The sequence below is a fragment of the Onychostoma macrolepis genome, chromosome 16 (genome assembly GCF_012432095.1).
Source record: "Onychostoma macrolepis isolate SWU-2019 chromosome 16, ASM1243209v1, whole genome shotgun sequence".
In the NCBI taxonomy this organism is placed as follows: domain Eukaryota; kingdom Metazoa; phylum Chordata; class Actinopteri; order Cypriniformes; family Cyprinidae; genus Onychostoma; species Onychostoma macrolepis.
The window spans coordinates 3,974,168-3,992,340 of NC_081170.1; the positions used below are offsets into that span (position 1 = coordinate 3,974,168).

Genomic DNA, 18,173 nt, shown 5'->3' on the forward strand with positions numbered 1-18,173 from the left:
CTCTCAGTTCAAGAGACTGTGCTCTTTATCCTGCAGAGCTGTTCTTTTCACCACAGCCAGATCCTGTCTGCTTTCAGATTACTGCATTTTGGACATTTTGACTAGTCGAGTACTGCATTCACAGGTTTTTTTTTGTTTGTTTTTTTTTTACTGGATCTCTGGCACAGATTTTTTTTTTGTGTGTGTGTGTGCTTTTAAGCATCCAAAACAAATACTTTTGTGCATCCAACTTGAGTCAGTTTAAAATGTGGTTCTAAGTCCAATACATAGCTGATTCTAAACATGTTATTTTACAATCTTGTGCAATTAGAATCCACTTGTTTTTATTTGAGTATGTGTTCGCCATCTAAATCTCTATTTAAAGCATTGGGGCTGTTGTTTCCCGGACTGAAAGCCATCATGAAAGCCAAAATGATCATAACACGTCACAGATAGAAAACCAGGATCATACACAAACATGTCAAAACAGAGTCTGTGTGAAATGTTAATGCAGTTAACAAGTTTAACACGTTTGCAGTCACATACAAGTACTCATTTACTTACAACCATCTCTGTTTCAGATGATCTTAATGATGTGGACAGATTGATTAGATTCAGTCTTGTTTTAGTATTATTTATTATCAGGGTTATTATCGTTAACTAAATCTAAAACCATACAAAAATGTATTACTTAAAATTAAATGAATGCTAATTTAAATCAAATGTAAACATTTAATTTTAGCTATTTTCTCATTTTTGTTTAAATAGCATATATATATATATATATATATACATACAAATATACATATACATATACATATATACATGCATGTATGTATATGTTAAAGATGGACTAATGAAGCAGAGCGGGATTTACAAGCCTGTTTCTTTCTCACTGATTGGACCGTTTTTGAAGCTGCTGCCACCGATCTGGACGAGCTCACAGAGACTGTAACATCTTATATCAGTTTCTGTGAGGATATGTGCATTCCTACCAGGACTCATTTAACCTACAACAGCGACAAACCGTGGTTCACTGCAAAACTCAGACAGCTCCGTCAGGCCAAAGAAGGTGCTTACAGGAAGGGGGACAAAGTCTTATATAAACAGGCCAAATACACACTGGAAAAGGAGATCAGAGTGGCAAAGAGGAATTATTCTGAAAAAATAAGGAGTCAATTCTCTTCCAGTGACTCAGTATCAGTGTGGAAAAGTCTGAAAGAAATCACCAACTACAAGACACCATCCCCCAGCACTGTGGAGAATCAACAACCGGCAGACGATCTGAATGAGTTATACTGCAGGTTTGAAAAAACACCCCACACACGCTCTGAACACCTCTCCACACAACCATTAACACCACCAGCAATCCTCCTCTCCCCCACACCTGCAATTCAGATCAGCAAAGACGAGGTGCGCCAGGTCTTCCGGAAGCAGAAAAGGGAAAAAAGCACCAGGCCCAGATTGTGTTACACCAGTCTGTCTGAAATCCTGTCCTGACCAGCTGGCCCCCATCTTCACACAGATCTTCAACAGATCACTGGAGCTGTGCGAAGTCCCTTCATGCTTCAAACGCTCCACCATCATCCCCATCCCAAAGAAATCCAGGAGGAGGGGCTAGGAGGAGCGGGAGTTAGGGGGTGTTCCCGAAACGTGAATCCGTATTCTGAAAGGCATGGAAAACAAATAACGATTGCTAACGGTTGCCTGTTACATTACAGTACATAAAATTTCACTTACCACATAAACAGAGTAGGACTACTCTACTATGTGTGGTAAGAACTGCCGCTCCATAGTATAAACAGAGTAAGTGCGATTGCGAATCTTGAAAGTGAAAGTGAAACTAAAAAGCGATCATGCTTTCAAAAGCAGTTTCAATGCCAGGCATAATAGCAGCTCCCTGATGCCCGCAATTTACATACAGTATAATATACATTTATATACAGGGGGGGAATCACGATTTTGAAATTTCCGCATCCACACGTACGTACACAACCATGGCAACAACAATCGCGGAAAAAAACGAAGGTGACACACAAGCATATTCAAGCAAAAGCCAACACGGATAAGTTGTGTGAAACAAAGCAAAATCAACGTTACTCACCTATCAAGAAGAAATAATGCAACCTCGGCGTCCGATTCGAGCCCTTCCGGCTCCTTGAGTTCTCTCCACTGCTGGAAAGCTGCTCTGATATTAACACGGATCCTACTTCTTGCCTGATCGTAACCCTTGTTTTTAATGTTTTGTTTCTCTGATATTTTCTTCTTTTTTTTTTTTTTTTCTTTTCTGCCATCTCTCTCTATCTATAGTCAATCTGCTAATATCCGTCCTGTGCACTCTCTTCTGTCTATCAGTACAAGACACGCCCCCTTACTGCTGATTGGCTACAAGTGTGTTTTGGGACTTGGTCAGACACTGCGGTCAAAAGCATTTTTCCAAAATCGCTCAGTGCACATTTAAGGAGCGGCAGGCCGGGCCGGTACTTAGGCTAATGTACACAGTGGAAACCCTGATTAATCCTCTGTTTACCGATGTCGCCTTTCGTACAGACAGTGAGGGGGAAAGATCTGTTCACTATGAATCTTGGGGGGTCATGTCCCCCCCATCCCTAGTGCCATCTGCGCGCCTGGCACTGGCGCCCCCCAGGGCTGCGTCCTCTCTCCATTGCTCTTCTCCCTGTACACCAACGACTGCACATCTAAAGACCCCTCTGTCAAGCTCCTGAAGTTTGCAGACGACACCACACTTATCGGCCTCATTCAGGAAGGTGACGAGTCTGCTTACAGACAGGATGTTAAGGAGCTGGCTGTCTGGTGCAGTCTTAACAACCTGGAGCTCAACACGCTCAAAACAGTGGAGATGATTGTGGACTTAAGGAGAAACCCCCCTGCTCTCCCCTCACTCACCATCATGAACAGCACTGTAACGACAGTGGAGTCATTCAGGTTCCTGGGCACCACCATCTCCCTGGACCTGAAGTGGGACAATCACATAGACTCCATTGTTAAAAAGGCCCAGCAGAGGTTGTACTTCCTTCGCCAGCTGAGGAAGTGCACTGCTGAGCGAATCATTGGTACAACCCTCCCCACTCTCTAAGAACTGTACTCATTCAGAGTGAGCAAAAGGGCTGGCAAAATCACTCTGGACCCCTCACCAGCACACTCCCTCTTTGAACTGCTGCCGTCTGGTCAAAGCTACAGAGCTCTGAGCACCAGAACGTTCAGTCACAGAAACAGTTTCTTCCCTCAGGCAATCCATCTCATGAACACCTGACAATAATTGTTGAACACACACTATTTATACACTTATACCCTTATTTATCTAACACACATATTTAGTCTACATTTCAATTTGCACATAATATACCTGTACATACAACGGTCTATTGTTATATACCCGTACATACAATTGTCAATTTGTATATTTTTATTCCTTATTTATTTGTTCTATTTTTTAATTCTTTTTTTTTTATCTGTGTTTTTTGTTCTGTCGCTGTCATTCTGTTGCACTGTGGAAGCTTCTGTCACAAAAACAAATTCCTCGTATGTGTAAACATACCTGGCAATAAAGCTGTGTATATATGTATATATGCATATATACACTGAACAAAATTATAAACGCAACACTTTTGTTTTTCTGTATCTGGTGTGACCACCATTTGCCTCACGCAGTGCAACACATCTCCTTCGCATGGAGTTGATCAGGTTGTTGATTGTGGCCTCTGGAATGTTGGTCCACTCCTCTTCAATGGCTGTGTGAAGTTGCTGGATATTGGCAGGAACTGGAACACGCTGTCGTATACGCCGATCCAGAACATCCCAAACATGCTCAATGGGTGACATGTCCGGTGAGTACGCTGGCCATGCAAGAACTGGGATGTTTTCAGTTTCCAGGAATTGTGTACAGATCCTTGCAACATGGGGCCGTGCATTATCATGCTGCAACATGAGGTGATGGTCGTGGATGAATGGCACAACAATGGGCCTCAGGATCTCGTCACGGTATCTCTGTGCATTCAAAATGCCATCAATAAAATGCACCTGTGTTCGTTGTCCATAACATACGCCTGCCCATCCCATAACCCCACCGCCACCATGGGCCACTCAATCCACAGCGTTGACATCAGCAAACCGCTCACCCACACGACGCCATACACGCTGTCTGCCATCTGCCCTGTACAGTGAAAACCGGGATTCATCCATGAAGAGAACACCTCTCCAAAGTGCCAGACGCCATCGAATGTGATCATTTGCCCACTCAAGTCGGTTACGACGGCAAACTGCAGTCAGGTCGAGACCCCGATGAGGACCCCGATTGTTGCAGCAGCTGTCCTGGTGGTTGGTCTCAGACGATCTTGGAGGTGAAGATGCTGGATGTGGAGGTCCTGGGCTGGTGTGGTTACACGTGGTCTGCGGTTGTGAGGCCGGTTGGATGTACTGCCAAATTCTCTGAAATGCCTTTGGAGACGGCTTATGGTAGAGAAATGAACATTCAATTCACGGGCAACAGCTCTGGTGGACATTCCTGCAGTCAGCATGCCAATTGCATGCTCCCTCAAAACTGTGGCATTGTGCTGTGTGATAAAACTGCACATTTTAGAGTGGCCTTTTATTGTGGCCAGCCTAAGGAACACCTGTGCTATAATCATGCTGTCAAATCAGCATCTTGATATGCCACACCTGTGAGGTGGATGGATTATCTCGGCAAAAGAGAAGTGCTCACTAACACAGATTTAGACAGATTTGTGAACAATATTTGCGAGAAACAGGCCTTTTGTGTACATAAAAAAAAGTCTTAGATCTTTGAGTTCAGCTCATGGAAAATGGGGGAAAAAACAAAAGCATTTATAATTTTGTTCAGTGTATATATATAAATACACACACACACACACACACACACACACACTACCTTTTATAACATTATCTATTTAACATATGTGACCCTGGACCACAAAACCAGTTTTAAGTCGCGGGGGTATATTTGTAGCAATAGCCAAAAATACATTGTATGGGTCAAAATGATTGATTTTTCTTTTATGCCAAAAATCATTAGGATATTAAATAAAGATCATGTTCCATGAAGATATTTTGTAAATTTCCTTCCATGAATATATCAAAACTTAATTTTTGATTAGTAATATGCATTGCTAAGAACTTCATGTGGACAACTTTAAAGGCGATATTCTCAATATTTAGATTTTTTTGCACCCTCAGATTCCAGATTTTCAAATTGTTGTATCTCAGCCAAATATTGTCCTTAATTGACCCTTAAGACTGGTTTTGTGGTCCAGGATCACATATCCTTGCTGAACAAAAGTATTAATTTATTTTAAAAAATACTTTTGTTTTTTGAAATAGAAAACATAAAAAATAAAAAAATAAAACTTTATATTAATACAAACTATAAAACTATATCATTGATAGGCTACTAAAATGCAAATTTATATATGATTTATTATAGTATTTATTAATATTTTGAATTAACTTTTATTTTTATATTTTATATTTTCAGTTTTCATTTTAATTTTAGTTACAATTTTAGTAATTTCGTTACATGCGGTGTCTTTTTTATTATGTTTTAATAATTGTGTTTTTAATTGTAGTACTTAAATTTCATCTTATTTTATTTATTTATTTTTTTTATTTTTTAAAAGCTTTTCATCTAATATGTGTAATTTTGTTTTCAGATTTATTAATTAATTAATTTTTATAAATTTTAGTTAGCAATAACAATATTATACTGTATGTGACTTCTTTATAATGAAATGAAAATTGCGGAAACCATCTCTTTCATGGCTCAAGAGATTTAATTGAGTACTTTTCCATTTCTTTTATGTATTGGCTTTGTCTCAGATGTTTCTTAAAAATACAAACCAATAAAGCAATGGTTGACATACGGTATGAATATATATAATACATGTTTAGCAGCTCAGATTATTTGATGTTAGGAGATTTTGATTTGTTCATGGTGAGATCTGACTATTAATGGCATACTTTGGTGGCAACAGAGACGTTTTTTTTTTTTTTTTTTTAATATATTTAAGATATATTCTCTGCATTTTATCTTATATAATCTATCGAGGATAAAACGTTTTAATATGCATGCAGAAGACCTCATTTGTGATTTTGTTTCAACATTAGAGGTTATTCTGTGTACTAGTAAGTTCTAAGTATAAGGAACTGTCCCGAGATCAACGTGACGTCTGGTCGACCCAGACATTTTTTCATTCTCCAAGGCTTCTCCTAATGTTCCACTTTGAGAGCTGTGATTTATATTTATATATCTCATTTAATTTCAATTCTCTTTTGCTACAGCCCCCTGGCACATGCCATAACTCATCATTATGTGTGCAATAAGTCAGATAAGCAGTTCAATATTTAATATGTTTCCCTCAGATTTGTTTGGATGTTATCTGGGTCTCACGGGTGGATGATTCCCGCTCACACTTCCACGCCGCGGCTGACCGCGGGATAATGTTACATGTGTTTATCAACACGGCGGAGATCGTGCTGTTCATCATCCTGGCCTGGCCTCCTCATCCCGATCTGAATTGCAAATTTCGGCGGTTAAAATCAATAGACGCAGGGACTGGGATTCACACGCGTGGGTGTGTAATTGGGAAAAACATAAGGGCTGGTATTGCTTCTGACAGGTCATTTATCCCACTTTAGTTAATGGTAAGTGTGGCTGGTGTTGGCTGTGGCTGGATTCGTCATCAAAATGTGGTCTATGTTTTCTCTCACGCTTTGTTTCTACAGAATAAACACTTTGCAAGTTGTGCTGATCTGTTTACCGCCAGGTAAACGGATCCCTTAGAAAGGCTCATCCAATAGATGCATTCATAAAAGCAACAATCAAACAAGGCTGATTTATTTTTTGTGGTTTAGGAGTCATGTAGCTAAGTAGTTCACATAGTGGTTAATGCTTTGACTACAAATCCTGCCAATGGAACCCTATAATTCTTGCAATAGGCCTTTTGAATAATAATTACTTGTTTTAAATAAAATAATTAAAAAAATAAAATCAATTGTACATGCTAAAATTCTATATATACGTACACTACTGTTTAAAAGTGGTGTTTTTAAAAAAAAGTCTCACCAAGGCTGCATTTATTTGTTGAAAAATACAGTAAAATTGTGAAATATTATTACAATTTAAATCTGCTTTCTATTAGAATATGTTTGAAAATGTAATTTATTCCTGTGATTCTGATTTGAATTTTCTGCATCATTTCTCCAGTCTACAGTGTCACATGATCCTTCAGAAATCATTGTAATATGCTGATTTGCTGCTGAAGAAACATTTTTGATTATTATCACACTTGCAAAAAGTTGTGCTGCTTTATATTTTTTGTGGAAACCGTGATACATTTTTACTCAGGATTCTTTGATGAATAGAGCGTTCAAAAAAGCATTTTAAAAAGAAATCAAAACAATTTCTAACACTATAAATGCATTTTGCTGTCCCCATTTTAATGAATGCTTAATGAAAAAAAGTATTAATTAAAAAAAACAAATAAAGTTTTGAACAGCAGTGTAGTTTATCTTTTATTATATTATTTTTTTAATTAGAAAAAAAAATTCTTAAAGGACTAAAAGAATAAAAAAAAAAAAAAAAAAAAAATTATATATATATATACAGTGAGGAAAATAAGTATTTGAACACCCTGCTATTTTGCAAGTTCTCCCACTTAGAAATCATGGAGGGTCTGAAATTGTCATCGTAGGTGCATGTCCACTGTGAGAGACATAATCTAAAAAAATCCAGAAATCACAATGTATGATTTTTAACTATTTATTTGTATGATACAGCTGCAAATAAGTATTTGAACACCTGTCTATCAGCTAGAATTCTGACCCTCAAAGACCTGTTAGTCTGCCTTTAAAATGTCCACCTCCACTCCATTTATTATCCTAAATTAGATGCACCTGTTTGAGGTCGTTAGCTGCATAAAGACACCTGTCCACCCCATACAATCAGTAAGAATCCAACTACTAACATGGCCAAGACCAAAGAGCTGTCCAAAGACACTAGAGACAAAATTGTACACCTCCACAAGGCTGGAAAGGGCTACGGGAAATTGCCAAGCAGCTTGGTGAAAAAGGTCCACTGTTGGAGCAATCATTAGAAAATGGAAGAAGCTAAACATGACTGTCAATCTCCCTCGGACTGGGGCTCCATGCAAGATCTCACCTCGTGGGGTCTCAATGATCCTAAGAAAGGTGAGAAATCAGCCCAGAACTACACGGGAGGAGCTGGTCAATGACCTGAAAAGAGCTGGGACCACCGTTTCCAAGGTTACTGTTGGTAATACACTAAGACGTCATGGTTTGAAATCATGCATGGCACGGAAGGTTCCCCTGCTTAAACCAGCACATGTCCAGCCCGACTTAAGTTTGCCAATGACCATTTGGATGATCCAGAGGAGTCATGGGAGAAAGTCATGTGGTCAGATGAGACCAAAATAGAACTTTTGGTCATAATTCCACTAAACGTGTTTGGAGGAAGAAGAATGATGAGTACCATCCCAAGAACACCATCCCTACTGTGAAGCATGGGGTGGTAGCATCATGCTTTGGGGTGTTTTTCTGCACATGGGACAGGGCGACTGCACTGTATTAAGGAGAGGATGACCGGGGCCATGTATTGCGAGATTTTGGGGAACAACCTCCTTCCCTCAGTTAGAGCATTGAAGATGGGTCGAGGCTGGGTCTTCCAACATGACAATGACCAAGCACACAGCCAGGATAACCAAGGAGTGGCTCTGTAAGAAGCATATCAAGGTTCTGGCGTGGCCGAGCCAGTCTCCAGACCTAAACCCAATAGAGAATCTTTGGAGGGAGCTCAAACTCCGTGTTTCTCAGCGACAGGCCAGAAACCTGACTGATCTAGAGAAGATCTGTGTGGAGGAGTGGGCCAAAATCCCTCCTGCAGTGTGTGCAAACCTGGTGAAAAACTACAGGAAACGTTTGACCTCTGTAATTGCAAACAAAGGCTACTGTACCAAATATTAACACTTGATTTTCTCAGGTGTTCAAATACTTATTTGCAGCTGTATCATACAAATAAATAGTTAAAAAATCATACATTGTGATTTCTGGATTTTTTTTTTTTTAGATTATGTCTCTCACAGTGGACATGCACCTACGATGACAATTTCAGACCCTCCATGATTTCTAAGTGGGAGAACTTTCAAAATAGCAGGGTGTTCAAATACTTATTTTCCTCACTGTATATAATGTTTTATACCATACCAGGAGTTATCCCTTTAAGAATCTTTCTAAAGACATTCTAAATTTGCAACAATTTTTTTATTTTTTTCAATTTGCTTCAACCACAGGATGCATACACCTAATTAAAGTAGATCTTTACTTGTTTATTTCTTGTTTGTGAAATCCTCTGTCATTGATTTCCATCACAGACGTGTCAGTCACGGTGACGTGAACCGCCGTTACTGAGGGCAGCTGTCAGACTTTTGTCCTTTCCTGTGTTTTGTTTTGCTCCTCATGTGCCTCCCTTGCCCTAGTTTCTCCATCTATGTCCTTATTTCATTTTTCCTGCTCTTGTTCTTGTTTGGTCCTAATTAGTTATCATTTGTTTCCAGCTGTGTCCCATTCATCTCCTCGTTTAGTTCTGGTTATTTAAGCCCTGTGTCTTTCTATGTCCAGGGGCCTGTTTCATAAAACAAGTTTACCAAATAAGGCAGGTTTATTTCAGTTAGTCTGACTTATTGTTAGTTAATCTGGTTCTAAATAAGTCAGACTAACTGAAATAAGCCTGGCTTATTTGGTTAACTTGTTTTATGGAACAGGCCCCCGGGTCTGGTATTGTTTGCCTTCACCCCTGCTTGATGTGTGTTACCCCTGGATTATGCCATTAAAAGAAATTTCGATTATTCTCCTCATCTCCTCACTCCTTGCTCCCAGCGCATCGAGACACAGCAGAGGTGGAGTCCCATCAGCTGTCAGCTCCTATCCTGCAGTCGTGGCAGGATGGTGCTCAAACGTGTGTTACGCACAGTGTTTGCATGAATGAGAGGAGACAGTCTCGTAAGGAGGAAGAGGAAGTGCAGCACCGTGGGAGGTTCACACTCGCACACTGACATGTTTGCGTTGCGTTATGATGCTGCACGTCAGGAAACGTTTTGCGTTTGTCAGTGGGCAGCAGGAGGCTGATTTAAGATGACTCTAAATATCGTGGCATCCTGGAGTTTTTAAGGTTCCGCTTCAGAAAAAAAAAAAAAAAACAGATTTGGGCATTTGAACATGAATGTTATATACACCAGAATGCTGTTGGGCACTTAATGTGTCATAAAAGTGCTTTTTACTCAAGACATCTTGAAGTCGTAGAAGTAAAGCTTTTATGCCCATTTAAGCAGTAGTTTGTCTTAAAAGGTATGGAAACGATATACTGAAATTGAATCATCAACTGAATATGTTTCACATTTGGCACTTTAAAATTAGGCTGATTCATTAAATATGACAGACCTCTGATGTTACCGTTTCTGGTTTGCACATTTAAAGTCAAAATTCACTCTATTTACTTTCAATTGGCATGAAACAGAAATTTACCTTATCTGTTTTCAAAATGCATATTATTGATCATGTTGTGCATGATTCATCCATCCATTTCATTTTTAAAAAAAAAAACATTTTTGAGTTTTTAGTCAAAATTTTATGTATTTTTTTCCAATCGTGGATGGTTGTGTTGTGCATGATTTAAGCATGTTTTTCAAAATTAAAAAAAGGTTTCTTCGTAATCTTTTTGTAACCATGCTCTGCCTCTGAAACAAATTTCACTGCTTCCATGATATTGCAACTTTAATGCACATCCTTGCTTAAATTCTGCACAATAAAATCATGCTATTAAAAATGTAAAAAAAGTTACTTTTCATAAACTTGCTACACCTTTTAAACAAATTGCCCTTCACTACTTCCGTTACTTTGTAACTTTAATGCATGTTCTTTTGGCTTTATTGCATACGATGTATTCATGTACAAAAAAAAAAAAAAGATTCAAAAAGGATTTGCTCTGATTCTTGCATTGCAACTTTAATGCATGCTTTTGATTTATGCATAATTTAAGCATTTTATTCAAAATTGAAAAAATGAGGGTTTTTTTTGTAAATCTTTACCAAACTTGCTCTGCCTCTTAATTTTCCATTTATTACTTCCATAACATCGTGTCTTTAATGCATGTTCTTGGTTTATTATTCATAAATAGCTTTTCCATAAGTTTTTCAGGCACCAATGATGTATGAAGTCATGTGAACGAGTTTTATCTTGCTCTTACTATTGTTGTAGCAGGGTTTCTGCTGGTCTTAAAAAGGTCTTAAAAATTCTTCTGTTCCACAAATTAAGGCTTAAATCAAAGCATAAAGTCTTAAATTCATAAAGTCATGGCATTAAAAGTTGCATGACTGCAAAAGTAAATTTCTTTCTCAATATTTTTGTCTTGTTTTCTGATAAAAATATCCAAACGTCCTTGAATCAAGCAATGTGATCGGAAGGTACAGTAAAAGTTATTTCCATATTCTAGTGGTTGGGAGCAGAGCTATTCAGGCTGCTTTTTGGAAAATGAATTAAAAAGTAATGGAGATCTGTTAGAAATTGCATTTTCAAACTGTGAAGCGTTGCTAATACAAGACACTTACATTTAGAGGCCATATTGACCTATTGTGATCCATTCAACTTCTTCCTTAATTTTCTTTATTTGGTCTTAAAAAGGTCTTTTAAAGTCTTAAATTAGATCTTCATAAAACCTGTTATTGATTTTGCATGTTTTTGCGTTGACACACAAATCCTAGAAAACCCTGGCGATTTCAAAGTATCACGTCAGCGAGGTTATTACAGTTGTTCTTGAGTTGTTGAGCTTTTCTAATGAGTTGTTTTTGATGGTTATCAGGATTTTATTGTGCATGTAAATGCTTTGAATGAGAAGCAGCGTTTCCTCGCTGAACCCGGCGTGTTTGGAGCGCGAGGTCATCGCCGCACACAGATGGTTTGTCTCTGTTTCTTCTCTCTCTGCTCTTTTCCTTGCTCCCTTCCCGTGTTGTTCGCACGTCCTCCTCCGAGTCCTTCGATTTCCCTGCAGCCCCCCGTTGGCCAGCTGGACATTCTCCAAAGCCTGCACCCATTCTGCTGTTTTTAAGTGCCATCTCGTCCTCATTTTAGAGTTATGCTGCAATTATATTATGTAACGTTTTCAGATATGCTGTCTAGCTATTTTTCTTTCTTATTTCAAACACGTACATGTGGTACCAATATGGCATGGATTCGTATGAAATTGACATCAGAGCATAACTTAGTGTGACTGATTGGCCTGATGTGGTCTAATAAACAAGAGCATATGAGGTTTCTAAACTGCGTGTCACTTGTCGGGGCTTAAAGTGGAATTGATTTAGGAGCCTCATCTACAGCTGGCCACAGAAGACGATTGTGAATCGAAAGTGATTTTCTGCTTGTGTAACACCGGCGGCTGGCCTGACATCTGTCTGCAGCAGGTTCAAGTTGTTGAACCATCATAGAACAGACATCAGAGGAGAGAGCGCCTGTATATCAGTCTGAGGAGACCGAGGCACGAGGCGGACGCTTATCTGATAGATGGACAAATGAAGGTAGCAGGCGGTGGCTGAGAGCATCGGTGTAATTTCACAAGCTCATCGAAGACTACACCTGCGATGTCATATCCTGTTTCACCGTGCCTCAATTTGACATTAGACTGATTGTGACTCAAATAAATCAATGAATAAACAGCATAGGATATACTAGGAATGGGATTCGTAAGATTCCTTAATATTTCTTTTAGTTTTTATTATTTTTTAAATACTGAAGAAAAACTGTATTATTAAAGTAACATTTTAAATATGTATTTACCAAAAAACGGACATTGTTTGCTGGTTCTTTTAGTCCTGTTAAGGAAGTATTCGTTTCTTTATTTTTTTATATTTATATATTTAAAAAAAAAATACTATTTTAGTAACATTTTAATTATTTATTTATAATTAAAGCGTTGAAGAAGAGGAGTTACAAGGGATGAGATTTATAGGGTTTAAACTTAAAGTTTTCAAGTGATTCTTATAGGCCTTTTGAAGGAAGTATTTGTGATTTTTATTCATTTTTTTAGTAAACAAGTAAATGCTAAACAAAATAATGCTATTTTAGTAACATTTAATTTAATTTTTTTTTTTTTTTTATGAGAGCACAAATAAACAGAAAATTGAACAACAGGAAGATACTATAAACTGAATTGGTAAAATAAATAAATAATCTTAGTTTTAAGTATGATTATTTAAGTATATATACTGTATATATATCTATCATTACAGTCATTTAGGAATCAAACTACATTAGTCTTTCTATACTGTACTGTATGTGTTTGATTCACTAAAAAGATGATCAGTCGTTTCATGATATTACGGACTGCATTGTTTGCACTATGTATGTTTGATTCACTAAAATAAAATAAAAAATGATTCATGAGTCAGCTGTTTTGTGAATCATACTAGATTGATTCCACTGTATGTGTTTCATTTTCCTAAAAAAGAATCATTAGGTTGCACTGTATTTTTTTGATTCACTATAAAGAACTTGTTCATAAGAGTCAATCATTTCATGAATCGGACTGCATTGTTTGCACTGTGTATATTTGATTCACTAGAATAAAAACAATGATTCATTAATCGAATTTTGTGAATCAGACTACATTGGTTGCACTGTTTGAGTTCCTTAAAAAGAACTGGTAGGTTGCACATGTTTTTGATTCACTATAAAGAACTAGTTCATTTGGGGAATCAATATCTTTGCCCAACCCTACATACAATGATCTAATATGCCAATACACTGTGTGTAAAGCAAATAAAGACATTCTTCCCTTACGTACATTTCTGTTAAGTTTTTTTAAATTTTATTTAAAGTACCTTTTTTCAGAGCAAAACTCTGAATATGCATGTTTAACTAATTTAAACTAGTGACTTTTAATCTACTTATGCTTCCCAATGCTGATCTGTTGCTCGTATGAGATGCACAACTACACATGCAAGCTGTTGTAATTTCAGCAGACCTTTCTGAGTGTATGATTTCGATTCGGGTTCTCATGAAATCCTCGGTGGAGTTTGTTTTCCCCTCCTCTTTCCCTGCTGCGTTGATTGAAGAGCGTGTTTGTGAAAATCGTTGGCCTTTAACGTGTTCCAGACTGCGCAACCACAAGTCGTGTTTCTGGTGAAGCTGCCGCGGGCGACGTTTTTATCACGCCGTCCGATGGGTAACAGAGTTGACATTCAGCGCGCCGCTGGGGTGAATGAGGCTAATAAAACTGCTTTTCCGTTCTTTCTCCTCTCCTCAGATGGACCCGGTTCAGAAAGCTGTTTTGCATCACACATTCAGCACTTCGTCCTCCTCTAGAAGGAAAGCTGTCTCGTGTGGCGTGTGCCAGCTGAGGTTTAACTCACAGGTGAGTTCTAACCTAAATCCACCGGAGAAAATATAATACATATTGCCTTCCACACATCACTTTGATTCTGTGTTAGTTTTACTAAGATTATCACTTTCATCTGTATTGCATTGGTTTTTGAAACTTAATGCAATAGTTTTCAAAAGTGAAATTTCTGGCATTATTTACTCGCTAAGCATGATGCTTATTTTCATGAAATATATGAATAAACACAACTAAAAAGTAGGGCTGATTGCAAGTTGATTCACAAATGCTCAGTTTGATTCTGATTCTTTTTGGTATATTGCCGTTATAATGTACATTTTGCTTAAAGAAATAAATTTTCTCTCATTGCTAAATGCTGTAAATTTTCACAGAACAGTGTTTTGATTCAAACTGTCTTTTTTTTTTTTTAACCATAACCGTTCATTAAAGAAGCCGTTGCATAAGAATCATTTGTTTTGTGAATCGGTCTACACTGGAGGTGGTTTGATGTGTTTGATTCACTAAAAAGAACCGGTTCATAAGAGTAATTTCTTTGTGAATGAGACCACGCAGGTCACACTGTATGTTTTCGACTACTTAAAAGAACCAGTTCAGAAGAGTTACTTGTTTTAAGACTACACTGGTCAGGCACTGTATGTGTTTGATTCACTGAAAAGAACTGGTTCATAAGAGTCATCTGTTTTGAGAATTGACTATATTGGTCGTGCTGTGTGTTTTTAATTCACTAAAAAGAACCAGTTCATCAGAGTCATTTGTGAGTCGTACTACATTTGTCACACTGTATGTGTTTGATTCACTCATAAGAACCAAATTATAAGAGTCATTTGATTTGAGAATCTGACTACATTGGTTGCTCTATTTGTTTTGATTCACTAAAAAGAACAGATTCATGAGTCATTTGTTTGTGATTTGGATTACATTGATCACACTGTATGTGTTTGATTCACTAATAAGAACTAATTCATAAGAGTCATCTGTTTTGAGAATCTGACTACGTAGGTTGCGCTATATGTTATTAATTCTCTAAAAAGAAGCAGTTCATAATAGGCATTTGTGAATCATACTACATGCTGTATTAGATTTGCTAAAAAGAACCAAATTATAAGACTAGTTTGTTTCGAGAATCTGACTACATTGGTTGCGCTATTTGTTTTGGTTCACTAAAAAGAACCGATTCATGAGTCATTTGTTTGTGATTTGGATTACATTGATCACACTGTATGTGTTTGATTCACTAATAAGAACTGGTTCATAAGAGTCATTTGTTTTGTCAATCATACTACATTGGTGACGCCATAACCAAATTAGAAGAGTCTTTTGTTTTCTCTAGAATCTGACTATATTGGTCACACTGTATGTTTTTAATTCACTAAAAAGAAGCAGTTTATCAGAGTCATTTGTGAAAAGTACTACAGTATATTGGTCACACTGTATTTGATTCACTGAAAAGAACCAGAAGAATCTGCGTATGTTTTTAATTCACTAAAAATAACCTTTTTATTTGTGTCATTTGCTTATGATTTGGATACCATTGGTCACGCTGTATGTGTTTGATTCACTAAAAAGAACCAGTTCATAAGAGTCATTTGTTTGTGATTTGGTTTACATTGGTCACACTGTGTGTGTTTAATTTGCTAAAAAGGACCAGTTCATTAGAGTCATTTGTTTTGAGAGTCTGACTACTCTGGTTGCGCTGTATTAATGAACTAAAGATAACCTAAGAGTGATTCACTTCAAGAATCAGACCACACTGTGTGTTTTTGATTCACTATAAAGAACCAAAGTCATTAGTTTTGGGAATCGATATCTTTACCCAGCCCTACAAACAGTACGAAGATCTGTCAATACACTGTGTATAAAGCAAGTAAGAAGTTCTTGCCCATACATTTGATCCATTTCTACTGTCATACATTATATATCGTCATACTTCCAGCCATCTATTAGGCTCAGACTATAGATCATCCACTGACGCATCCGATTCATTGAGGATGACTTTAAAAAGGCCTAGAGGACAATTTTATCTTCCGTCCTTCATCCATCCCTTGTCATTTTCCATTCAGGAGAACTTCTTCCTGTGTGCCACGCTTTCATCCGAGGTATTTAGTCCAAATAGGATTATTTAGAAACAGCACTGCCCAGATCCGCTGTATTAGGTGATCATTTACAGCGTCACTGTCAGATATTAAGCTGTAATATCCGCAGGACCGAGGCCTATCGCACAACAATCACAGCTCATTATGTGCATCCATCAGGATCGTGTGACAGAATTAGGGGGCGGGGCTGTTGACCAATCACACACCCTGTAGCTCTCCAGCAGCCAATCACAGAGAGCGTCTGGGAGAGATTATACATTCAAATCACGCCGTATGCTCAGCAAAACCTCATTATCATTGGCCGTTTGTGCTCCAGCTTCCAATCAGTTCCAATCTGAGCGCGGGAAGCCTTTATGCGGCACATTTTCAAAAATTAAATGGCTTCTGGAGAATTACAGAGTCCAGCCAGGCGTTCCAGGCGACTTTTGAAAATGACATTTGGTTTTCATATATCGCCACAGGTCTGTTTGAATATGAGACGCTTGGTTATGGATTCTTCTGGGCGTATGAATTATAAATACATTTTATAATGGTGGAGGAGAGGAAACCTAGTTAGTTCTTGAAGTGCTTTTGCTCTTTGCCTGCCAAAAATGGAGAATTTAGCTCTAATTTGCTTTTCCCATGATTGATTGATAGTGTCATTTAACTGTGTCCCATTGCTGGTGCCCATCTTAGTTAAAGGCTTGACCATCACAGTGGCAGCTTCTCTGTCATGCTTTGCGGGTTTTTGTTGTTGTTTTTTTTAAATAAATTTAATTTTTTTATTTATTTTAGAATTATTTATAATTTTTAATATTTATAATATTTTATTTATAATTATTTACAGTTATCGTTAGAATTATTACCTTTTTAAATATTTGTGTTTATTTATTATTTAATATTAATTTATTTTTTCCCCTTTACTGCCAAAAAGTAAGAATGCATGGATCTTAGAATGCTTGTCATTTTTACTTAGCATGCATGCATGGTTTTTTTTTGTTTTGTTTTGTTTTTTGAGTCTTTTAAGTATTTATATTATTCATTTATATTTTTATATTTATTGTTTATAACTATTGTACCTCTGTCTGTCTGTCTGTCTATCTATCTGTTTATCTCTACCAAAAAGTTAGTTCTGGGCTTAAGCATTTGTCCCTTTGTTATTCACATGCTTTTCTTTTTTATTTGTTTGTTTGTTTGTTTGTAATTTGTATAATTATTTACAATATTAATTTATGTTTTAGATTTATTATTTATAAATATTGTACCATTTTATATTTATTTTATATTTTTATTTATTATTTAACATTATTTCATTTATTTTTTACTTAATTTTTTCTAACTTACTGCCCAAAAGTTTGTTCTGGACTAGCAACTTGGTCTTTGTTACTCACATTTTTTTTTTTTTTTTTACAATGAATTATCATTATAATATTTTATAATTACTTTCAATTGTTATTAATAACTTCCTTTTCAATTTCAAACTTACTGGCAAAAATGTACTTTAGCCCCTAGCTTCTGTGTTTGTTACTCACATAAATAGGAGACACTTGGTTATGGATTCTTCTGGGCGTATGAATTATAAATACAGTAAATAATGGCAGGGGAGAGAAAACCTAGTTAGTTCTTGAAGTGCTTTGCTCTTTGCCTGCCAAACACAGACTGCGGCTCTAATTTGCTTTTCCCAT

At 37.1% G+C, this 18,173-nt stretch overlaps 1 protein-coding gene across 10 annotated transcripts in view; it reads left to right on the forward strand.

The window, feature by feature from the left end:
* znf385d (zinc finger protein 385D) overlaps nucleotides 1-18,173 on the forward strand; it is a 129,389-nt gene that overhangs the window by 85,948 nt on the left and 25,268 nt on the right. For all 10 annotated transcript variants that reach the window (XM_058748015.1, XM_058748014.1, XM_058748017.1 and 7 more), the window contains one exon: nucleotides 14,324-14,431. In XM_058748015.1, coding sequence (XP_058603998.1) covers nucleotides 14,324-14,431 — 108 coding nt within the window. The remainder of the gene's footprint in view (nucleotides 1-14,323; nucleotides 14,432-18,173) is intronic.